Source organism: Bombina bombina, chromosome 3, assembly GCF_027579735.1.
Source record: "Bombina bombina isolate aBomBom1 chromosome 3, aBomBom1.pri, whole genome shotgun sequence".
In the NCBI taxonomy this organism is placed as follows: domain Eukaryota; kingdom Metazoa; phylum Chordata; class Amphibia; order Anura; family Bombinatoridae; genus Bombina; species Bombina bombina.
Window position 1 is genome coordinate 534,452,684 of NC_069501.1, and position 25,992 is coordinate 534,478,675.

Sequence of the window (25,992 nt, forward strand, 5' to 3'; positions counted from 1 at the left end):
AGTAAAGGAAAGAAGTTAGCTGGACATGCGCTAGCAGCGCTACCAGCTAATTGGTAGTAAATTATGAAGAGACTCAGAGATTGCTTTGTGGCACAGCCTGCTGTAAAACGGACCGAGCTCTGATTGGCTGTCTGAAACAGTTGCCTCGGTTAACCACTGTAGAATCCTCTAGAAGCTTTGGCTAAATCGTCATAGCAACCGCCTCAACGCGATTTGTAATTGGCTGAATCCTATACGGAAGGACTAAGATTCTTGGGGACTAGGAAGCAGCGTGTCTCGCGTGTAGTGTTAAGACGAGTATAGCTGAGGAATAATGGCGACGCCGGTAGATGATGAAAGGTTCGATGGCATGTTGATGGCAATGGCTCAGCAACATGAGGGTGGCGTGCAAGAGGTAGGACGTCCAAGCACGACTTCTGTCTGATTGTCAAAAAATTATACCCATACACCACTGTTACACTGCACGGTCTCCATCATCTGAGCATCCGGAGAAAATTCTGGATAGCTCCATGTATTTATGAGATCATGCGAAATTGTGCACGTATGATGTGGAAAACGATATTAATGCATGATTGAAAATATGACGTCATCTACACATCTACATTCCAATAAGTATAACGTGCTCGTTTAAAACCCATATTACACTCTCTGTTAAAGGTACACTGAACCCAATTTTTTTTTTCTTTCGTGATTCAGATAGAGCATGCATTTTTAAGCAACTTTCTAATTTACTCCTTTTATCATTTTTTTCTTCATTCTCTTGCTATCTTTATTTGAAAAAGAAGGCATCTAAGCTAAGGAACCAGCCAATTTTTGGTTCAGAACCCTGGAAAGCACTTGTTTATTGGTGGGTGAATTTATCCACCAATCAGCAAGAACAACCCAGGTTGTTCACCAGAAATGGGCCGGCATCTAAACTTACATTCTTGCTATTCAAATAAAGATAACAAGAGAATGAAGAAAATTTGATAATAGGAGTAAATTAGAAAGTTGGTTAAAATTGCATGCTCGTCTATCTGAATCAGGAAAGACAAAAATTGGGTTCAGTGTCCCTTTAAAGGGAAAGTTCACTGTAAAATAGTTTTTCCCTAAATGTGTACCCCATGACTTGTTATACAAACTGCTGCGTATAAAATGTATGAGAAATTGCTAATTTATGCTTCTTTTTGCAAAAGAAGTAGCTGGATTTCCTCTTTGAAACCACAGCCCATCAAAATAGGCTTGCTGACAGATCAGATCTCGTTATCTTATCACTGAAATGCTTCCCTTTCTTATATCTGTGTCTGTACAATATTCGGAAAGAACCATTGAAACTTAACATCTCTTCCACTTCCCACTGTGAGTGTAATTTCTTCTGCTGCTGTGTTTACATAGTTTCTCAATAGCATATACCTAGGTATAGAAACTTTCAGTATAGGTAGGGAAAGGCTATTTCAAATCCCAATGTAAAGGCTAAGGAGACAGTTTAATACACTCCAGCAGGTAAAATAGATCTTAAAGTGAATGTAAATTTTGATGCTAAAGTGCCCGGTTTTTAAAAATTCGATAAACAAAAATGGGCACTTTAAATCATCAGAATTTACATTTCACTCCTGTTGTGGAAAAAAAAACTTACCTTTTTAATCTTGACAGCCGATCCAGCCTCCACCCGTCGCTAAGCCTCTTCCTGGGTCTAAAATGAGGATTCCGGCTTCCTCCAATCTCGGCATTGAATCAGACACTGATTCCCCCGGGGGGGAAGCCGTGATTGGAGGATGACCTATCCATCATTTCTGACATCAGAAATGGCTTGCGACAACCGGAGGAAGCTGGAGCTGCTGTCAAGTTTAAAAGGTAAGTTGTTTTCATTTCACAACAGGAGTGAAATGTAAATGTTGATGAATTAAAGTGCCCCTGTTTTTAATCGAATTTTTAAAAACCGGGCACTTTAGCATCAAAATTTACATTCACTTTAAGGAACAAATTAAAGGAAAGTTTTTGGGTAAACTGCCCCTTTAATGAAAAAAAAATTAAGCTGATAATTTAAACTAAAACAATAGGTTTCACTTTAAATGTTACTGCTTGCACCCTGTCCTCCTCACATATAGGTCATTGCGCAGATCTATTCCACTCCAAACCTCTTCATTGAACTTCTTGAAACTAAGTAAGGGGTTGATTTTTTGTACTTAGAATTGCAGGAGAACAATGGGGACAGTAAAGTCAAAATTAAACTTTCTTGATTGCGAAAGAACATAGTTATAAATATGTTATCCTTTGAAAAAAAGCATACCTAGGTAGGCTCACGACCAGGAATGTGCTACTGGAAGCTAACTGCTGATTGATGGCTGCACATATATGCCTTTTTGTCGCTGGCTTACACAATGTGTTCAGCTAGCTCCCAGTACTGCATTGCTTCTTCAACAAAGGATACCAAGATAATACATTTGATAATAGAAGTAAACTGGAAAGTTGTTTAAAAATGTATGCTTTATCCAAATCATGAATTACATTTTTTGTGTTTAATATCCCTTTAAACTTAAATAAAATACTAGCTGGAAATGTCTGTCTGTGCACAGATGTATAATTGTGCTCTAAAAATAGTTGTGAGTGGGCAATATGAAAATACATTAGTTTATATTATCAATATGCAAGACAAACTTAGTTGTGGCACACTTCTTATTTTAGCAAATGTTTGCTTTGAAGAGGCATGTTATTTTCTGCAGACACAATTTCACAGTTGTGAGAACATGACATTGTGAACGGATTAACCCCTTTCCTGCTGGGACTCAGTCTACATCAAGACAAAGTTCTGTCTTAAACAAATGAGAAAACATTTAAATCACGTGTTCGTTCATGTGATCGCGTGATTTCATTGATGGGATAGGGTCAGGGGGGATTGCCTATGACGATAGGTACGCCCCCAAGCCTGCAATCCCACATAGGAAGCGGCTATTGTTTCAGTACAGCCAAGCGGCTAGGACGATCCATGCCGTCATAACGTCACTAAAGCCTAGCACAGTTAGGACGGCATGGAACGTCCTAATGGCGGGAAGGGTTTAATTGAATTAATTTACTAAAAATAAACATTACAGCCATGAATATACAGCCTAAATAATTAAAGGGACACTCAAGTCAAAATTAAACTTTCATGATTCAGATAGAGCATGAGATTTTAAACAGCTTTCCAATTTACTTCCATTAACAAAATGTGCACAGTCTTTTTATATTTACGCTTTTTGAGTCACCAGCTCCTACTGAGCATGAGCAAGAATTCACAGAATATACGTATATGCATTTGGGATTGGCTGATTGCTGTCACATTATACAGGGGGAGTTGAAATAGATATAATTTTAACATTTGTCCGAAAAAAAAATCTACTAATCATTTGAAGTTCAGCCTAAGTGCTATTACATTGTCTTTTTATCATGCATGTGTTGATTATGCAAATTTACTGGTCCCTAAAAAAGAAAAACATTTTTTAGAATAGGCAGTGTATATTCTCATATTTTCCCTCCTTGCATATTTCTAACTTATTCATAACATTGATTGTTTCATAGCTTTACTTCATTCTTAACATTTTGTTTCCCTACATGCAGCTGGTAAACTCATTCTTCAGCTTCTTGCGGAGGAAAACTGATTTCTTTGTTGGCGGAGAGAGCGGAGCAGCTGAGAAGGTGAGTATATTGCATTGAAAATATTTTGTTGGTTGCAACAATGGGCATCAGAGCAGAGCAGACCTATCTGAATGTAACTATATACTATCTCCATCCTAGCTTATCCGTGATATATTTAATCAACATAACAAGCTAGCCCAGCAGGCCCGAGAAAAGAAAGAAACGGAAATCCGAGAACGGGAGGCTGCGCAACGGGATCGTTTAATGAAACAGAAGACACAAGAACAAGACAAACCCAGAATCACTGAGCTGACAGATGAGGAGGCTGAGAAACTCCAGAAGGAAATAGAACAGGTTGGAAGAGCAAGCTCTTTAATAAATGTACTATACAAGTGCTAATTCCCACTAGTAGTATGATACTGTAGTTTTGTCTTCTGCATAAAAGCCATGACAAAGCTAAGACCAACAATGATACCTCATTAAAGGGCTAGTGTACTGTAAAATAGAGTTTTTCTCAATGTGTTTTAAATGACTTGTTATGAAAGCAGAAATGTCTTGTTTGGGTTTATTTTTGTATATGAAATAGATGATTTTGTTCTTTGAAACCTCGACCCATTATGTTGCAGGGAAATCGGATATGTGTGTATGTGTGTGTGTATGTATATGTGTATATATATATATATATATATATATATATATATATTAGAGAAAGATAGAATATACCTCCTAACTAATAGAGGTATAAGCTCTGGACCTATTGGAGCGCACGATAAAAGAGAACTGGCCCTTAAGTAAAATAGATATATAAAATATATTACAAATATGGTGCAAGTTTAGACAATATTATATATATAAGAGAATGCACACTCTAAATAGTGTAAAAAATGGACCAGAATAAATGAAAAACCTGTGTATAAAAATATATAAAATTAGAACATATATATGTGTATATGTGGACCCTTCTATAAAAGCTGCTAGAAGCACAGGACCCCAAAAGGCGAAATATCTTTTCCAAATATTTCTATAGTAGGGTATTGTGAGAAAAAGGAATATGGGGGAAGTGCTATAAGCGTTAATACAGTGGTCCGTAACCTCCGTTCTCCCTTCTTCGTCAGAGGCTAGAGCAATGCTCTAACCAGTGCAGAAAGTATATATATATATATATATATATATATATATATATATATATATATATATATATATATATATATATATATATATATATATATATATTTATATTGTGTGTGTGTGTGTGTGTGCTTTAGAAAGCATGTTACTTTCCACCAATTAAGCAGTGGGAATTTGCTTATCAGCCATTGAGCAGTCAGAGACTCAACACAATTTTTTTCTTTCCTGATTCGGACAGAGCATATAATTTTAAACAACGTTCCAATTTACTTTATTCTCTTGGTATTCTTTGTTGAAGGAGCAGAATTTAACTGCTGGGAGCAAGCTGAAAACACTGGGTGAGCCAATGACAAAGGGCATATATCTGCTGTCACCGATTAGCAGCTAGCTCCCAGTATAGCATTACTGCTCTTGAGGCTACCTAGATATGTTTTGTTTTTTTTATGTATTTTGTTTTATTTTTTTAAAAAAGGGTACAAAAAGAATGAAGCAAAATAGATAACATAAGTTAATAGGAAAGTTGTATAAAATGGCATGCTCTATCTGAATCAAGAAAGTTTAATGTTTGCCTTTGCTATCCCTTTTTATTGTCTTGTGGTACAATAAATGCACTCCGTTAGCTTCAGTATAAAAAAAAAACAGCTTTAAATTTAAACTTTTTTTTTTCTTTCGTGGAAATAAAAAATCTGTTTGCTCTGTTTAAATATTGATATCAACACTTTTAGTGACCATGTATGTGTTGGTTCATCACTCTAATATATCTTCTCCCTCCTACAGAAAAAGGCCAGAGAAACAGAGAAAGAGGAGAAGATCTCAGAAACGGCAGATAAGGAATCAGAACCTAAGAAGGTAAGAAATGCGTCAGACTCTTAATCATAACTCTTCTTTTTTATTAATGAAAGGATACACAGTGTTCTTCACAGACAATGTTGCCATCAAGGTGGCATTATGACGTACCTGAGTGGCGGCAGTGTGGTACTTTATAGTATTATAAAGATTTTCTGCTATTCAAATCACAAGTTAATTGCATAATGTAACGTAAATATTTTTAATGATAAGTTGCATAATAAACATTGAACATTTTTAATATTCGCTCATTTTAGCTTAATTTTAGATGGGTGGTCAGTAAAATCAGTTGGCTAGTGTGCCCATTATATAGGTCCTGGGGAGAACACTGAGTATACTTTCTTTTTCTTTTTTTTTCTTTTTTTTTTTTTTTTTTTTTAAATAAGGCATAAAAATAAAAAATAAACTTCCATAATTCAGACAGAGCATACAATTATAAGAGACTTTTTTTATTTTATTAATGTTATCAAATTTACTTTGTACTCTTTGTATTGTTTGTTAAAAATCATACCCAGGTAGGCTTAGTAGCAATGCACTTCTGGGAGCTAACTGGTGATTGGTGGCTATACACGTATGTCTATTGTCATTGTTCAGGTAGGTTTAATGGGACACTGAACCCACATTTTTTCTTTCGTGATTCAGATAGAGCATGCAATTTTTTGTAGCTTTCTAATTAACTCCTATTATAAAATTTTATTCATTTTCTTGGTATCTTTATTTGAAATGCAACAATGTAAGTTGAGATGCCGCCCCAGTTTTGGTGAACAACCTGGGTTGTTCTTGCTGATTGGTGGATAAATTCATCCACCAATAAAAAAGTGCTGTCCAGAATTCTGAACCAATAAAAAAAAGCTTAGATGCATTCTTTTTCAAATAAAGATAGCAAGAGAACGAAGAAAAATTGCTAATAGGAGTAAATTAGAAAGTTGCTTACAATTGTATGCTCTATCTGAATCACAAAAGAAAAAAAATGGGTTCAGTGTCCCTTTAAGTAGTGCATTGCTGTGCTGGAACTGATATTAACTATTTGTTTTAGCCCTTTTGTAGGGGTTAATCACATTGGTAGAGCATTTAATTATTATTGTACAATTGCTTGCATATAACTAACACATTTGTGCGTTTTGGTTTTACACTTTTATGTTGTTTTTTTTTAAATGGCATTACCAAAAGGATGATTGATAATGAAAATTATAAACTGCTATTTTATATATGATAGGATGAAGATGAGGAAGAGGATGAAAAAGATAAAGGAAAGCTGAAACCTAATTCTGGAAACGGAGTTGATCTGCCTAACTACCGCTGGACACAAACACTCTCAGAAGTGGATGTAAGTGACGCCATATAGGAAAGTACCTGGTATATATATTGACTCATTTGTAGGTTTATTTAAATACAGATACTTTAAAATATATATATTTTTTTAATACATATAATCTGGAATTGCTATATACCCCCAGAGGAAATGGCAGGTGAGCTTTGTTTGTCTAATATTTTATCAGTTACAGGTAAACGTGTATTTTGGTATTTGTTCACTAAATGAGTGCAGAAAATAGCCATGGCAACAGATCTATTATTAAACTAGTGCAAAACACAAATATCTGTGTAAATCCATTTTTAAGAATATATCTGAATGCTGCAGATTGCGGCCAATTTCTGTATTAGTTTAGTAAACAAATGCTGAAATGCACACATCAAGTTACAGGTCTGATTATGCCATCCATTGGTAACCTGTATGGAGAGCGCCATGCAATTTTTTTTTTATATATATATTATTACATTTGGTAGAGAAATTGTGGCATGAAATATACCAAAATGGGCCTAGATCAATACATTGTTTTGACAGGTAAATAAAAAGAAAAGAAAAAAACCACATCATGGCTCTGATTTTGTTTAAATAGTGCTGTGGATACAAATACCTGATGATAATAATAATGGAGTGATAGCAAAGATGCTTAAAATTCTCCGGTATATTCCTGGTAGTGAAGGGGTTAAATTGTGTATTAAAAAAAAAAAAAAAACCTTTCGGCTATGCGAGCTTATTCAAAGTGTAAGATGCAGCTTTCAAAACGTCAGCAGCATCACTGATCTGTGAAAGTGAACTGATTCTCTCACAGGATGTAACAATATGTAATCCAGTTTGTTTAGTGTTGGTTTGTCACTGTCATATAACATCTAATTCTTTTTAGGAATTGACGCTTGTTGCAAGCTCTAAACAGAGGTGATTACATTTGTTGACACTTTGTCCCCCCCATATTGTAGTCTTGAAATACATATTCTTTTCCGTCCCATAGCTGATTGTACCGTTCCCTATTAACTTCCGACTAAAAGGTAAAGATGTAAATGTGGATATCCGGCGGCGAAGACTGACAGTGGGACTGCGGGGACAAAGCCCTATCCTAGACGGAGAGCTGTTTAACGAGGTTAAGGTGGAAGAGTGTTCTTGGTTGATAGAAGATGGAAAGGTGGTCACAGTACATCTTGAAAAGGTGAGAGTGAATACTTTAATATTAAATGAGTTGAATACACTGTGGAATGCATTGTTGATTATGTATCTTATACACAAATTAACACTGACCTAGTGTGACAATGTTCATATCTAAGTTACATGTAGTTCACCTGTATTGTAATCATAAAGCCACATTTCCCCTATTGTTTACTATATTTGGAGGATCCAATCTCCAGTACACCAGGTTAGTGGATGATATCACCTATGACATCAGTTTTGATAAAATCAAGCCCTTAGTCATGCATCCTATATAATGTGCCCTACTAAAGAGTTGCATTAGAGAAACAGAGTAATGCCTGTCATCCTCTTGACAACCCGAAATGTCACTGGAATAAAGTTTTGAGTGATTTAAATCTAGCGAGTGCTAGTACCTTTCTGATGTGGATTTTATCAAATTAATTTCTGTATATGAAGGTTGCATGCATGGCTCACCTCTATGTATGTTTAATCAAAAGGCCAAAATAGTATATATAGTGTGTGCACAGCTCTTACCAAAAATGTGTTAAGTTGTGCTTGGGAAAGCCCCTCCTGCAATTTGTCAGCCATAATCTGATAAAAGTGTGCAACTATTGATAAGAACGGTTGGATCAATGATCTATTAAGGTATAATGTGCATATTCGTACTGCAATTTCAAGGTGTGTTATGTCCCTTTAATTACAATACTACTGATTTGCAATGCAGCATTTTTTTTTAACCTGTTTCTGACCTAACTTCATATTGTTTACAGATCAATACAATGGAGTGGTGGAATCGGATTGTTCTGACAGACCCAGAAATAAATACAAAGAAAATTAATCCAGAGAACTCCAAGGTATGTTTGAGAACTGTGAGTAATGTTACATGTAGTAACAGGTCAGAATAAACAAGGGCAAGAAACAATCTTGTCTTATGAATCCTAGTGCAGCCGCCTTGTACTTTATTTGTTCTTAAAGTGAATGTCAATTTTTTAAGTTCAGAAAGTATGAGTAAATAGCTAATAAGTATATTAAACGAAGTGCAACTTTCATTTTGTCATAAGATGTATAATAAAAGTTTTATATACATTTGCAAACATCGTTATTTGTGTATACCTGCTCCTCCCACTCTCGACTTCCTTACTCTGTTCAATATTACATATACAGCGGTCCCACCCGCTGTTTACGTAGTGGCAATGCGCGCTCCCGTCTCTGCTCAACACTGCGCATGCGTCAAACCCCGAAATCCGCTGTCAATCAACATAGTATTCAGTGAATGAATACATTCACTGAATACTATTGTTGGCTATAGAAGCAAATCATCTCCTCCGAATTTCCATAATATTTAGACGTTTCATTAGATAATAAAGGGATGAAATAAACTTTATCATTTATATATATATATATGATGATATTTGCAAATTGTTCCAATCATAACATAAATCTTTTAATGTATAAATATATAACTTATAGCTTTTGGATTTATTGTTATCTTATTGTAGAATACGGAGCCCATTTCAAAATATACTTACCGGGTGCTATAATATTTGGAGAATGAATGAAGTCCGTGAAGTTTGCAAATGCGCATGCGCGAAATGTGAACGAGCTTCATATAAGATGATCGGTAGAGCTGTCAAACGCAAGCGCAATACAGATGCGTGACGACATATAAAGGGGGTGGGTCCCCCCGTGGTTAATAACATTATTGGTTGTAAGGAGCGTGACTAAAAATGACAATGATTAATCGAAAATGCCGGGCGGAGGATACGTATGACAGATGCAAGGATATAAAGATTAAAAATGACGGTACATATGATGTTTAAAAAAAAATCATGAATTAAACTCATGTTATTTAAACCTAACTGTTACGCCGAACTCTTGTGAGCTACCCGAGTTTACATTCACTTTAACCCCTTAATGACCGGACCATTTTTCAATTTTCTTACCCTTAATGACAATGGCTATTTTTACATTTCTGCACTGTTTGCGTTTAGCTGTAATTTTCCTCTTACTCGTTTACTGTACCCACACATATTATATACCGTTTTTCTCGTCATTAAATGGACTTTCTAAAGATACCATTATTTTCATCATATCTTATAATTTACTAAAAAAAAAATGATAAAATATGAGGAAAAAATGGAAAAAAAACACACTTTTTCTAACTTTGACCCCCAAAATCTGTTACACATCTACAATCACCAAAAAACACCCATGCTAAATAGTTTCTAAATTTTGTCCTGAGTTTAGAAATACCCAATGGTTACATGTTCTTAGCTTTTTTTGCAATTTATAGGGCAATAAACACAAGTAGCACTTTGCTATTTCGAAACCACTTTTTTTCAAAATTAGCGCTAGTTACATTGGGACACTGATATCTGTCAGGAATATCTGAATATCCCTTGACATGTATATATTTTGTTTTAGAAGACATCCCAAAGTATTGATCTAGGCCCATTTTGGTATATTTCATGCCACCATTTCACCGCCAAATGCGATAAAAAAAAAAAAAAAAAAAAAGTTCACTTTTTCACAAATTTTGTCACAAACTTTAGGTTTCCCACTGAAATTATTTACAAACAGCTTCTGCAATTATGGCACAAATGGTTGTAAATGCTTCTCTGGGATCCCCTTTTTCAGAAATAACAGACTTATATGGCTTTGTGGTTGCTTTTTGGTAATTAGAAGGCCGCTAAATGCCACTGCGCACCCCACGTGTTTTATGCCCAGGAGTGAAGGGGTTAATTAGGGAGCTTGTAGGGAGGGTTAATTTTAGCTTTAGTGTAGTGTAGTAGACAACCCCAAGTATTGATCTAGGCCCATTTTGGTATATTTTATGCCACCATTTCACCGCCAAATGCGAGCAAATAAAAAAAAAAAAACTTTACATTTTTCACAATTTTAGGTTTCTCACTGAAATTATTTACAAACAGCTTGTGCAATTATGGCAGAAATTGTTGTAAAAGCTTCTCTCGGATCCCCTTTGTTCAGAAATAGCAGATTTATATGGCTTTGGCGTTGCTTTTTGGTAATTAGAAGGCCGATAAATGATGCTGCGCACCACACGTGAATTATGCCCAGCAGTGAAGGGGTTAAATTAGGTAGCTTGTAGGGAGCTTGCAGGGTTAATTTTAGAGATCAGCCTCCCACCTGACACATCCCACCCCCTGATCCCTCCCAAACAGCTCTCTTCCCTCCCCCACCCCACAATTGTTACCGCCATCTTAAGTACTGGCAGAAAGTCTGCCAGTACTAAATAAAAGAGTTTTTTTTTTTTTTTTAAATAAAAATTATAAAATATTTTAGTTGTGATGGACCCCTGCCTTAGCACCAACCTCCCTGATCCCCCCCTCCAGCTCTCTAACCCTCTCCCCTACCTAATTACCGCCATCTTGGGTACTGGCAGCTGTCTGCCAGTACCCAGTTTGGCCCCACAAACCAAACTTATTTTAATTGTATTTATAACTGTTATTTGTGTTTAATTATTTCTGTAGTGTAGCAGCCCCCCCACAATACCCCCACCCCCTCCCCCTCACAGATCCTTTTAAATATAAAAAAAAAAATAACTTTTTTTCCCCTTACTTTTTCATTGGTGTCAGTGTGGCTAATGTGCGCATGTGCACGTGCACACGCGCATCGTGCACGCGCGCGCACACGCTCCCTCCTCCCACCGGTCAGAGGCACCATCGGCACCATCACTACCGGTGCAGAGAGGGCCACAGAGTGGCTCTCTCTGCATCGGAGTCTTGTAAAGGGGTATTGCAGTATGCCTCCATATCGAGGCATCACTGTAATACCCTCAGAGCTGCTGGAAGTGATTGTGATCACTTCCAGCACTCTGTTAGACAACTGACGTACCAGGTACGTCCATTGTCATTAACTGATTGTTAATGCATGACGTACCTGGTACGTCAGTTGTCATTAAGGGGTTAAGGTAAGGGATCCATGTATGAAACAATGATATTAAAGTTAAACTAATCGGAACTTAGTACTAGATTAAAGGGACAGTATAGTTAAAATTAAACTATCATGATTCAGATGATCATGGGATTTTAAACCTCTTTACAATTTATTTCTTTTATCAAATTTGCTTTTTTTTTTTTTTTCTTTGTATCCGTTGTTGAAAAACAGACCTACGTAGGCTCAGGCGCAGCCAAGTACTAGTGTGAGCAAGCTGCGGACTTGTGACTGCACATATGGGCTCCCTCGATATGTGTTTAGTTACCTCCCCAGTAGTGCATTGCTGCTCCTTCAGCAAAGTAAATCTAAAATATGACGCAAACAAAAATGTTTTTAAAGTGTGAGTTTATGCTAAAAAAATTATATGATGATCATTTGTGAATTTGTACAGTCTCAACTTAGGGCAATCTAGGTTGTACAGACATCCTGGTCAAATGGAGATACAAGTCCATTAGTAAAATGCCGTATGTCCACTCCTGAGCATCAAAGCTCTGTCACTTCTGAATGGGAGACTGCTGAGTCAATCAAGATTAGCATGTGTGCATAGCGACCAGCCCCCACTTGAGGAGCGGAAGTATAATGCCATTCCCTTGGGTGGGGTGGAGTAAAACACATTTAAAGGAACATGTAACCCACGTTATTTATTTTATTATTTAGGAAGAACACACAATTTTAACCCCTTAATGACCACAGCACTTTTCCATTTTCTGTCCGTTTGGGACCAAGGCTATTTTTAGATTTTTGAGGTGTTTGTGTTTAGCTGTAATTTTCCTCTTACTCATTTACTGTACCCACACATATTATATACCGTTTTTCTCGCCATTAAATGGACTTTCTAAAGATACCATTATTTTCATCATATCTTATAATTTACTATAAAAAAAATTATAAAATATGAGGAAAAAATGGAAAAAAACACACTTTTCTAACTTTGACCCCCAAAATCTGTTACACATCTACAACCACCAAAAAACACCCATGCTAAATAGTTTCTAAATTTTGTCCTGATTTTAGAAATACCCAATGTTTACATGTTCTTTGCTTTTTTTGTAAACTATAGGGCCATAAATACAAGTAGCACTTTGCTATTTCCAAACCATTTCTTTTCAAAATTAGCGCTAGTTACATTAGAACACTGATATCTTTCAGGAATCTCTCAATATCCATTGACATGTATATATTTTTTTTTAGTAGACAACCCAAAGTATTGATCTAGGCCCATTTTGGTATATTTCATGCCACCATTTCACCGCCAAATGCAATCAAATACAAAAAATCGTTCACTTTTCACAAATTTTTTCACAAACTTTTGGTTTCTAACTTAAATTATTTACAAACAGCTTGTGCAATTATGGCATAAATGGTTGTAAATTCTTCTCTGGGATCCCCTTTGTTCAGAAATAGCAGACATATATGACTTTGGCGTTGCTTTTTGGTAATTAGAAGGCCGCTAAATGCCACTGCGCACCACGCGTGTATTATGCCCAGCAGTGAAGGGGTTAATTAGGGAGCATGTAGGGAGCTTTTTGGGATAGTTTTAGCTTTAGTGTAGTGTAGTAGACAACCCCAAGTATTGATCTAGGCCAATTTTGGTATATTTTATGCCACCATTTCACCGCCAAATGCGATCAAATTAAAAAAAAAAGTTAAATTTTTCTCAATTTTAGGTTTCTCACTGAAATTATTTACAAACAGCTTATGCAATTATGGCACAAATGGTTGTAAATGCTTCCCTGCGATCCCCTTTGTTCAGAAATAGCAGACATATATGGCTTTGGCATTGCTTTTTGGTAATTAGAAGGCCTCTAAATGCCGCTGCGCATCACACGTGTATTATGGCTAGCAGTGAAGGGGTTAATTATGTAGCTTGTAGGGAAACATCAGACCCCCTGATCCCTCCTAAACAGCTCTCTTCCCTCCCCCACCCCACCCCACAATTGTCCCCGCCATCTTAAGTACTGGCAGAAACTCTGCCAGTACTAAAATAAAAGGTATTTGGCCCTTTTTTTAAATATGCTGATGTGTATGATCCCCCCTTAGACCCCAACCTCACTGATCCCCCACCTAACAGCTCTCTAACCCTTGCCCTCTGCCTTAATGGGCGCCATCTTGGGTACTGTCAGCTGTCTGCCAGTACCCAGTTTTGCAAAAAATGTGCCTTTTTTTTTAAAAAAAAATAGCCCTTTTCTGTAGTGTAGCTCCCCCCCCCCCCCCACCAAGACCAACCCACAACCCCTTCCAGATCCCTTAGATTATATTTTAAATATTTAAAATGTCTTAGTTTTATTTACTTTTAACTTTGTTTTTCTGTAGTGTAGCGGTTCCCACCCGCTCCCGCCCCGTGCACGCGCCCGCCCACCACCCCCCGTGCACGCGCGCGCCCCGTGGGTCCCGATCCCGCCCCCCTCCACACACAGCATCGATGGCCGCCCACCCGCCTCCCACGTAAGCTCCCACCCACCAACGATACCGGCCATCGATGTCCGGTGCAGAGAGGGCCACAGAGTGGCTCTCTCTGCATCGGATGGCCAAGGGGGGTTATTGCAGGATGCCTCCATATCGAGGCATCACTGCAATAACCGGAAAGCAGCTGGAAGCGAGCAGGATCGCTTTCAGCTGCTTTCCAGACCAAGGACGTTAACTGTATTTTTTTTGAGGATGTGTGGCGTACGTCCTTGGTCGTTAAGGGGTTAAACAACTTTCTAATTTACTTATATTATCTCATTTGCTTCATTCTTTTGATATCCTTTGTTAAAAAGCATATCTAAATAGGCTACTGATTGGTGGCTGCACATAGATGCCTTGTGTGATTGGCTCACCCATGTACATTGCTATTTATTCAACAAAGGATATCTAAAGGAATTAGATAATAAAAGTAAATTGGAAAGTTGTTGTAAAAATATATTCTCTATCTGAATCATGAAAGAAATATTTAGGGTTTTATGTCCCTTTAAAGATACACAGTAGTGTAGTGCATTAGAGCATGTTTATATTACACTGCAATGTTCCTTTTATTATTTTTTTTATATTCCTAACAAGAGGCTTGCAAATCATGATTTAAACAATTAATCATCCTAGCTAAGTCAACAACTGTGTCCCAATAAGTTTGTCAATTTAGTGAAGGGACAGTAAAGTCTTTTTTTTTTTTTTTTTTTCCCCTTCCATTTTTGTATCTTAAGGGGACATAAAATGAAAAAAAATATGCTCTAATTTTGTTAGAGCATGTAATTTTAACACTAGTGATGTCCCAGCTCTGTGTTTAACCTCTGCAAAAGGGTTAAACACATAGTCAAACCACTGCTCAGGAGCCACAGAGCACTGCTGGTCCCCAGTGGAAACTGATCCTGCTGAGCTGTGCCATTGCGGTATTAAACACAGAGTTGGGACGTTGCCAAATTACATGACCTAATGAATGAGAGTATGCAATTTTGTTTAATTTATTATGATTATTTAAAGATATTCTTTCTGGGTTTTTTTAACAGTGTATGTATGTGTGTGTGTGTGTATATATATATATATATATATATATATATATATATATATATATATATATATATATATATATATATATATATATATATATATATATATATATACATACATACATACATACATACATACATACATACATACATACATACATACATACATCTTTAGACATGTATATGTATTTCTGTTAAAGCCCTTTATAGTCATTTTATCTCATATCTTTGAGCCCTTATAACTTTTTATTGTATTTTTCTTCAGTTAACCAGAGCTCTGCAGTCATGCTATCCCGACGCGCATTAAATTCAACCGAACGTGTTTACTTTCAACTTGTAATAGGTGCGCTACTTCTAATGTGCGCAAACACCAGTGATAAACCCAATATCCCTTGCACGCAACAGTTAGCGCACCACCCGTAATCTAGCCCTATAGCAGCAATGTTTGGAACAAAATTTAACGTTTCTTTGAACATTGTTGCAAACACTTCTACTGACGTGCACACATTTGAAGGAGCTTGGAAACAACAGTTTGATTCATAATATAATAAGCACAAGTAACAAAAATGTAATTCGGAATGGCAGAAAATGTAGTTCCAGTGCAGAAAGGTGTATTGGTATTGTTTTCATAATTCATTGGATAGCATTTGTTAATTAATTTTGTCCTTTCAAGTAATACAAATTGAAGATGTGGGAGTTTTTAAAGGGAAATGAATGAAACCCAATTTTTTTTTTCTTTGATGATTCAGATAGAACATGCAATTTTAACCACGTTTCTAATTTACTTCTATAATCAAATTTTCTTCGTTCTCTTGGTATCTTTTGTTTAAAAGCAAGGATGTATGTTTAGGAGCCGGCTCATTTCTGGAACACTATGTGGCAGCAGTTATCCTGTAAAAGAGCACTAGAAGGCAGCACTATTTCCTGCCATATAGTGCTCCAGACACCTACCTAGGTATCTCTTAAACAAAGAATACCATGGGAATATAAGGGACATGAAGCCCAAAACTTTTCCTTCATGATTCAGATACAGCATACAATTAACAGAAGTAAATTTGATATATTTTTTTTTTAATCTAAATTGCTTCATTCTCTTGGTTTTCTTTGTCGAAAAGGATACCTAGGTGAACTCAGGAGCTGGGAGCTAGCTGTTGATTAAGGGCTGCACATAGATGCTTCTTGTTATTGGTTAACCTATGGTTTCAGCTAGCTCCATTTGTGTATTGCTGCACCTTCAAAAAAAGGATACCAAGAGAATGAAGCAAAATTGATAATATAAGTAAATTGGGAAGTTGTTTAAAATGGTGTGTTCTATCTGAATTATGAAAGAAACATATTGTGTTTCATGTCCCTTTAAAGGTTTTTTTGGTGTATTACGAATATGAAAATGGTTTTCTAATGAATAAAGTTATAAAATGCCCCTACTTTCATTGTCCAACGATGAGTGTACCATATATAAAATCTATTTTTATTTTCTTCTAATGATATCAGTCCAGACAACCCACTAATATGGGCTGTACAATTGCCATTATAATCCGCCAATAGGATCCCTATTCTATGAATATAATAAATCTTCTTGTTTGTCATCTAGCGCATGCGCAATTTGTCTCGTGAAGCCGATGCTGCCTGAAGTATTCTAACGGACACACTATACTAACGCACAGCACTCACCTTTTCAGTGCAGCTACGCCATTCACTGTTTCCCTGCATTGAAAGCAGCACACCCACTCTATCTATTGCAGAGCGGGTCTGCTGCTTTGAATACAGAGAAACAGTGAGTGACGTTTCTGAAGTTTGCGCATACGCATTGCAGATAAAGTCCGCCACATTAATACTTGGGTTGTCATCCAGGATAGGATGCTGTGAACTGGTACCCCCGGAGGGGTTTGGAAAATAATAAAAGATTGAAATAATCATTGCGGCAAAACAGTAAACAATTTAAACAGACAGTACATTAATAAGTGTATTGTTTTTTTAACGTTATTTGTATTATGCTATTTTTTTTAAATTTATTTTTTGCCTTCAGTGTCCCTTTAAGCAAACTTGATAATAGAAGTAAATTGGAAACTTTTTAAAAATGATATGCTCTGTCTGAATCACAAAAAGTTTCTTTCCTATGGCATGGAGAGTCCACAACGTCATTCCAATTACTAGTGGGATATTCAACTCCTGGCCAGCAGAAGGAAGCAAAGAGCACCCCAGCAAAGCTGTTAAGTGTAACTTCCCTTACCCATAATCCCCATTCCTTCTCTTTGCCTCTGTAAATGTAGGATGTGTGAAGATGGTGTCTGAAGATATTTAATCCTTTTATGGGTACTTTTTCCCTGCAAGCAAGGATTTGGTGTCTAGCTCTGTCTATGTCAATCTCTTTAGTAAGAGTAGTTGTGGCTTTTAGCAGTTAAAAGGCGGCGAGGTAGTCTTTGCTTTACTTATAACATTTTGCTACCCCTTTGTAGAAAGCCAGAGTTAGTTACTCTGTTCTTTCTTTTCCTACATGTCCATGAAAGGGAGCAAAGTGCCTGTCACACCTATGTAGCAGCATCTGTCCTGCAGCTGAATCTAAGGTAAGTGCCTTTGCCTTCTAGGTATTGAAGGACAGCAGCACTTATCGGATCCAAATTGGGACATAGATATCCTTTTTATTTAAGGATACTTATTTTGGACAGATTATGGCACAATTGGGACATAGATAGCCTTATTAGTTAAGGATACATTCTTTGGAGGATATGACACTGTATGGGTTAAAGGTGTTGTGAGAGACATTATTTGGTTAGGGGATTTTTAACCTTTATTGTGAATCGATAGAGGAGTGATGCAGCATTCTGATTAAATTAGCGGAATACAGGGCAATTTATTAGTGTATTCATGTGACTGACATATTTAGATGATGAGAATACAGTTCAGAGAGGCTTATTTAAATAAACTGAGCCATTTACTTTTTTACGATCTTTCAAGTTGCGCAGTTAATCTTTCGATCCGCTCACGGGACGCCTGCACTTCCAGTATATCGGAGCTTAGTGAGCTTGCATTGCGTTGAAGTGTATCGCATTGTGGAGCTCTGTCGGATTTATGTTTTTGACATTTTTCTCTTCAACGGATCGTTCTGTTCTAAGAGGAGAAGATCCTTACAGGAAGGTTTCGTTTCCTTTGACTAATGGGGTGTCAATCCTGTCTGGTAGGAGCTTCAGGCAATCTGAGGTTGCTTTGAAGGATCTTTTTATTGCTCTCTAAAATTCTATTAAAATTTAAAGATTTATTTTCTTTTACAAAATGTTTTAAAAGCTAAATTCTGTAATTATGGGTTCAGAATTAGATCAGTCTATGTCTGTTGATAAATGCTTACTATGTTTAGAGGCTCAAATTGTTTTACCAATGCAATTTTGTTCCTCATGCTCATCTAAAACTTTAACATTGTTCTTTTAAGGATCCAATGGATAAGAAGCTGGAGGCTTACTTAAAAAAAAGATGTGCATCCTTCAGGGTTTACAGTGGCAACCTGCGGCGAGTATTGCCTGATCTTATTTCAGAAGAGACTACGGTAGAGGAGATCCAAGATATGATCAAAGCTCTTAAACTGGCCAATACCTATATCTGTGATGCGAAAATGCAGGTTATTAGACTGGGAGCTAAAATGTCTAGCTTCACTGTGCTAGTTCGCAGAGCTCTATGGTTAATATCTTGGTCGGCTGATGTTTCTTCAAAGGCCAATCTTTTGGTTTTACCTTTATAAGTGTAAGACTTTGTTTGGGCCCGGTCTGGTGGAGATCATTTCAGAGATTATGGGTGGAAAGGGATCTGTCCTACCTCATATCACATTAATCCTATTATTAGTCATATATCATGTGCTTCGCATTATGTGGTATATTTACTTTCATGTGTCTGTGGGATACAGTACGTTGGTCGTACCTGTAGAAGGCTCAGTATCATGGTCGGAGCACATACATAACATGAAAAATAATAACAAGAAACACAGTGTTCCGAGATACTGTAATTTGCTACATAATGGCGATTCTGGATGTTTCTCTATCATCCCGATTGAATTAGTACCAAAATCCCATCTGTATAATAGATTGTCCAGGCTTAGGCAGAGAGAAACCTAGTGGATTCATGTACTTAAGAACTTGCACCCTGCGGGTCTAAATCTGAATATAGAACTAGCTGCTTTCCAGTGATCTAGGTTAGATGTTTGGTGGGTTTTTCTCTCTGTCTAAATTTGTCAACATATTTATATATTTTCTATTTTTTTTTTTTTTTTTTAAATATTTTTTATTATTACTATCTGAGTATTATTTTGTGTTTTTATATTTTTATGGGTCTGATACCATCTGTTTACAGATTTTTTAATGAATTGTTATATAGAAGATGTAGGTCCCTTTTCGACGGGTGGCGGGCTCACACACACCCCCTCGGGTGGTCTGATTATAAGTCGTGATTGGATGAGATTTCCTCTCCCGCCTATTCGAGTTTGCATTCCTAATGCTTCTATGCCAATGTTCATTGAATATTTTGTTTAGATTATGAATTGTACTATGATATTATTTGTATTATGTATTGTATTGAATGTATTTATGTGCGTCTCCATTTATTAGTTTGAATACCAACAGTGTACATATGTATTTTACACTGTAAATGTAGCTGCTTTCGTTTTTTTGTTTTTTTTTAAATGCCATAGATCTATACCGGTGGGCGGTATCATCACACACCCCTCTGAGGTTTGTTATTTGTAGTCTGTGATTGGACAAGTCATCTTTACACATCGCCGCACCTATGGGAGGGTGTGTGTGGTATTCTGCCCTTCTATTGGATCATGTAGCATTTATATAGAGCAAGAGGAGTTAGGTATTTTATACAGCCTGATGAAATGGCTAGTTATTAGCTGAGAAACGCGTTGCTGATTTTAATGGACTTTTAATAAATAGTCTTTTATCTACCACCTGCTTGCTCTGTTATAATGATACTATCCACTATATCCTGCATGTCCTGTCCTGCTTTGGCCACATTCTAATCACGTATCCGGGACCGGTGTATCACTACACCTCTCTGGCTGATTGCTGATTGATTTTGGAGTGGATCTTGCGGGCTGTCGGACATCCTGGGTTCTCACCTCCCATGTTTGGCGTGTCTGTCGGGCGACTCACTATAGTCCCGTCCTGCTGTGTCCGGCACTCCAGTTGTGCCGCTGCTCTTGTGAGTAGATTATTATAGGGGGAAACACCTCTATTGTGCTGTGCTGTTGTGGTACTAGACGGTACTGTCCTATTTTGCGCCTCTTTGTTTCTGTCTTCTACAGGAATCACTACTACCTCAGGACAAGAAGAATAGACCTAAGGGTCGACAGACTTATAATTTTAATTCCTTTCGCAACTTTAAAGGACTGAAGTCCACCTCTTCCAAACCAGACCAACCCAGGTCCACTTGGAAATCCAGCCAGCCCTGGAACAAGGGAAAACAAAACAAAAAGCCTTCCGCTGACTCTAAATCAGCATGAAGGGTCTGCCCTCAATCCGATTTTTGGATCAGGTGGAGGGCAGACTTTCTCTTTTCCAACATGTTTGGATACGCAATGTCCCAGATCCATGGGCTGTGGACATACTATCCCAGGGTTTTAAAATAGGATTCAAGTCTTGCCCTACAAGGGGCAGATTTCTCCTGTCAAGACTAACCTCACAAACAGATAAAGAGGGAGGCCTTCATAAATTGCGTAAAGGACCTATCATCCATGTTTGGGGTTCTCTTAAAGCTCAGGGTCTGTGGTCTCGGGAAGAGTCTTCTCTTCCCATAAACATCTTAGAGTTGAGAGCAATCTTCAATGCCTTGACAGCTTGCCCTCAATTATCTTTAGTCCGGTTTATCAGATTCCAGTCGGACAACATCGCCTCAGTGGCTTGCATCAACCACCAGGGAGGAACTCATAGTTCCTTGGCCATGAAGGAGGTGTCTTGCATTCTGCAGTAGGTGGAAGCTCACGATTGTCTATCTGCCATCCACATTCCAGGAGTGGACAATTGAGAAGCAGATTTTCTGAGCAGACATACTTTTCATCCCGGGGAGAGCCTCCGGAAATGTTCTCCAGGATAACCTTCAGGTGGGGGGTTCCGGAGTTGGATCTGATGGTGTCTCATTAACATGCCAAGCTTTCAAAGTACGGTTCAAGGTCAAGAGATCCTCAAGCCGCCTTGATAGATGCTCTGGTGGTTCCTTGGGATTTCAGGCTAACATACCTGTTTCCTCCCTTTGTAATGTAAGTCAATGGGAAGTGAGGTAGTTGGGTTCCAGGCCCCTCTCAAAATTGTCATAAGTGACACCTAATACATTATTTTTAAAGCTTTGAAATAAAGACTTTAAATGCTAAACAGCATTATAAACAGTATCAAATAATCACACAACACAGAATATATAATTAAACTAAGTTAAATTAACAAAAACATTTGCTAAACGGCATTATAAACCTTATAAAATAATCACACAACACATGCATTTTTCTGCAAACAGTTCTTTCTATGCATTCCAATCTGGACTGATTTATAGACAGGAAGATCTTGTTCCTATGAAAGCTGCTCGATAGCTCATGTCTAGCTAGACTAATTAATTCCAGCCTGTTTGTGTGCTTGGCTTTGCATATCTTTGCTGCAACACAAGCGGACAGCTCCACCTACTGGCTATTTTAATCAATGCAATGCTTCTCAATACTTTTCAATAGCAGTCACATGACTGAAAAAAAGGTTGTTATTCTGAAACGGTGCAAATTGAACCGGCTTAAACCGTGGGCCACCTGTACTCTGAAAGGTCAGATTTCTGCTCTGTCTATCCTTTTGCACAAATGTCTGGCAGAATTACCAGATGTTCAAGCTTTTGTTCAGGCCCTGGTCAGAATCAGGCCTGTGTTTAAACCTGTTGCTCCTCCTTGGAGCCTTTACCTAGTTCTTAAAGTTTTGCAGCAGGCTCCGTTTGAGCCTGTGCATGTTGTTGATATAAAATTGTTATCTTGGAAGGTTTTGTTTCTTCTTGCTAATTTTTCTGCCTGCAGAGTTTCTGAGATTTCAGCTCTGCAGTGTGATTCCCCGTACCTTATTTCTCATGCAGATAAGGCGCTCCTTCGTACTAAATTGGGGTTTCTCCCTAAGGTGGTGTCGGATCGAAACATTAATCAGGAAATTGTTGTTCCTTCTCTCTGTCCTAATCCTCCTTCTCATAAGGAACGTCTTTTGCATAACTTGGATGTTGTACGTGCTCAGAAATTTTACTTACAAGCTACTAAGGATTTTCGGCAATCTTCTGCCCTGTTTGTTGTTTTCTCTGGAAAGCGAAAGGGTCAGAAGGCCACTTCTACTACTCTTTCCCTCTGGTTAAGAAGTGTGATTCGTTTTGCTTATGAGAATCACGGCTCATTTCACTAGGGATGTCTCCTCATCTTGGGCTTTCAAAAATGAATCTTCTGTGGAACAATTTGCAAGGCAGCAACATGGTCCTCTTTGCATACTTTTTCAAAATTCTACAAATTTGATACTTTTGCCTCGGCTGAGGCTTCTTTTGGGAGAAAGGATCTTCAAGCGGTGGTGTTTAGGTCCTCCTGCCTTGTTCATTCCGTGTCCTCTAGCTTGGGTATTGGTTCCCACTAGTCATTGGAATAACGTTGTGGACTCTCCATGCCATAGGAAAGAAAACAAAATTTATGCTAACCTGATAAATGTCTTTCTTTCCGGGCATGGAGAGTCCATGACCCCGTCCTCCCCCTTTTTTTTTTATTTATTTATTGTTATAATTTGGCAGTTTTTCTTGTGTTTCTTCTTTTTCCATTTTCTTTCGGCTGAATGACTGGGGATTATGGGTAAGGGAAGTTGCACTTAACAACTTTGCTGGGGTGCTCTTTGCTTCCTCCTGCTGGCCAGGAGTTGAATATCCCACTAGTAATTGGAATGACTTTGTGGACTCTCCATGCCCGGAAATAAATAAATTTATCAGGTAAGCATAAATTTAGTTTTTTGGGCTTCACATCCCTTTAAGTGTGTTTAGCCAGCTCTGCATATAAAACAGAAGCACATTGTACAGTTCAGCAGTTGCTGTATGAGTATCTTTCTACCAGTTTTACCTTTTGCTTTATAATCTTACAGCTTTCAGATTTGGATGGTGAAACGCGCAGTATGGTAGAAAAAATGATGTATGATCAGCGGCAGAAATCTATGGGGCTCCCAACTTCAGAGGAACAGAAGAAACAGGATATTCTGAAAAAGTGAGTGTAATGTTATCTTAACTAGATTCAAAGGGGTTATTAGTCATTTGTTAGGGGGACAGTAAATACCTTGTAATTACAATATTTTCTTTCAGTTGTACAATAAATTAACATAACTGAAGTTGATTTTTTTTTATTTTTTATTATTCACTAATAACTTAATTGCTGCAATTGTTTTTTTAACCAAACTCCAACCAGCATTTGCCTTACTTGGAGGAGCTAATCCAGAATTGCTTCTGGAGAAGAGACAGCTAGCCACGATCATTATGTTTGCAAAACACACTTTGTTTTGCAGTTCTTAGCTCTGCTGAAGCCAATTTATTTTCAGTCTTTATGTTACACTCTCAAGGTGTTTTCTACCCCTTTAAAGAACAGTCAAGTCAAAATGTAAACTTTCATGATTCAGATACAACTGGCAATTTTAAGCAACTTTATTTCTATTATCATATTATTTGTTCTCTTGGTATCATTTGTTGAAGAGGATTACTAGTTAGGCTCAGGAGCAGCAATGCACTAGTGTTTGCTGCTGATTGGGGGCGGTACATATGTCTCTTGTTATTGACGCACCATATTTGTTTAACTCCTGAGCCTGTTCTTTAACAAATGATACAAAGAGAATGAAGCAAAATGGATACTAGAAGTATATTGGTAAAGTTAAAAAAAAAAAAGGGGTTTCATGTCCCTTTTAACTATCGCCATTTTCAATATCTCCATGTTTGCTCAAAAACAGCAGCAAAAATAGCACTAGTTAAAGCTAGCGTGTGTATTTGTTATTTTTATAGAAATAAATATGACTCGTCTTTCAGCTTTCACATGTAAATAAAACCAAGCCATCTGTATATTTTGAAGTCTTACTGGTACCTAATAGGACTGATGGTGATGATAATTTTAAATCTAAGCAAAGGGGGGATGGGAAGATTTTGAGCAATCTACTGAGGGTCTGTAAACCCCCTATTATACAAAGTATACGAAATTGCCACATATAAAAAGCTGTCACTATGGAAATGTTTACATCGATCTATTTGCAAACTGGGTATGATAGATTGTGTGCCACTCCTTGTAGATACTTGTGTACCAGCTGCTTCTCCAAGAAAACATCAGCACTGGGAATCTAGGCTTTTCCACAGCAGATATTTTGATCAGCATGCTTAACTGGTGATATCGCTAAGATCTTAATTATTTTAATTGCTCAGTTTCATACATAATTTTTTATTTAAAGGGACAGGAAACAATCCAAAAGTTCTCACATTCAAAAAATTAGTTTTCTCTTGTTAAGTGTAGTCAGTCCACAGGTCATCCATTACTTATGGAATATATCTCTTCCTAACAGGAAGCTGCAAGAGGATCACCCAAGCAGAGCTGCTATATAGCTCCTCCCCTCACATGTCATATTCAGTCATTCTCTTGCAGCCTAACTAAAGATAGGTCGCTGTGAGAGGTCTGTGTTGTTTTTTAACTTAGTTTATTTCTTCAATCAAAAGTTTGTTATTTTAAATGGCACCGGAGTGTGCTGTTTGTTCTCAGGCAGCATTAGAAGAAGAATCTGCCTGCGTTTTCTATGATCTTAGCAGACGTAACTAAGATCCACTGGCTGTTCTCATCTGAGGAGTGAGGTAACTTCAGAAAAGGGGAATAGCATGCAGGGCCCCCCTGCAAATGAGGTGTGTGCAGTAAATTATTTTTCTGAGGAATGGAATTGACTGAGAAAATACTGCTGATACCAATGTAACGTAAGTTCAGCCTTAAATGCAGTGATAGCGACTGGTATTAGGCTGATGAGTGTGTGTACACTGAATGTATTTTTCTAAGGAATGGAATTGACTCTGAAAATACTGTTAATACTGAAATAATGTATGAGCCTTAACTGCAGTAAAAGCGACTGGTAGCAGGCTTATTAATAACACTTCATAACTTTTCAAATGTATGTTTAAAACGTTTACTGGCATGTTAATCGTTTTTTGTGAGGTACTTGGTGATAAAACTTATTGGGGCATGATTTTTACCACATGGCCATCTTTGTTTTCTGCATAGAAACAGTTATCTGAGCTTCCCCACTGTTGTAATATGAGTGGGAGGGGTCTATTTTAGCGCTTTTTTGTGCAGTAAAAATTCAGTCACAATCTGTCTACTTCATCCTCCATGATCCAGATCGTCTCTAGAGAGCTCAGGGGTCTTCAAAATTCATTTTGAGGGAAGTAATCAGTCACAGCAGACCTGTGACAGTGTGTTTTGACTGTGAGAAAAACGTTAATTATTAAATTGTTATCCGTTTTTGGGTATTAAGGGGTTAA

The 25,992-nt window shown here is 37.4% G+C and overlaps 1 protein-coding gene across 1 annotated transcript in view; it reads left to right on the forward strand.

The window, feature by feature from the left end:
- The first annotated feature begins 139 nt into the window (after positions 1 to 139).
- The window catches only part of NUDC (nuclear distribution C, dynein complex regulator), a 31,553-nt gene continuing 5,700 nt past the window's right edge, over positions 140 to 25,992 (forward strand). Inside the window, exons 1-8 of the mRNA XM_053706991.1 lie at positions 140 to 394; positions 3,577 to 3,654; positions 3,754 to 3,948; positions 5,500 to 5,571; positions 6,785 to 6,895; positions 7,860 to 8,054; positions 8,803 to 8,886; positions 23,583 to 23,701. Coding sequence (XP_053562966.1) covers positions 314 to 394; positions 3,577 to 3,654; positions 3,754 to 3,948; positions 5,500 to 5,571; positions 6,785 to 6,895; positions 7,860 to 8,054; positions 8,803 to 8,886; positions 23,583 to 23,701 — 935 coding nt within the window. The 5' untranslated portion in view covers positions 140 to 313. The remainder of the gene's footprint in view (positions 395 to 3,576; positions 3,655 to 3,753; positions 3,949 to 5,499; positions 5,572 to 6,784; positions 6,896 to 7,859; positions 8,055 to 8,802; positions 8,887 to 23,582; positions 23,702 to 25,992) is intronic.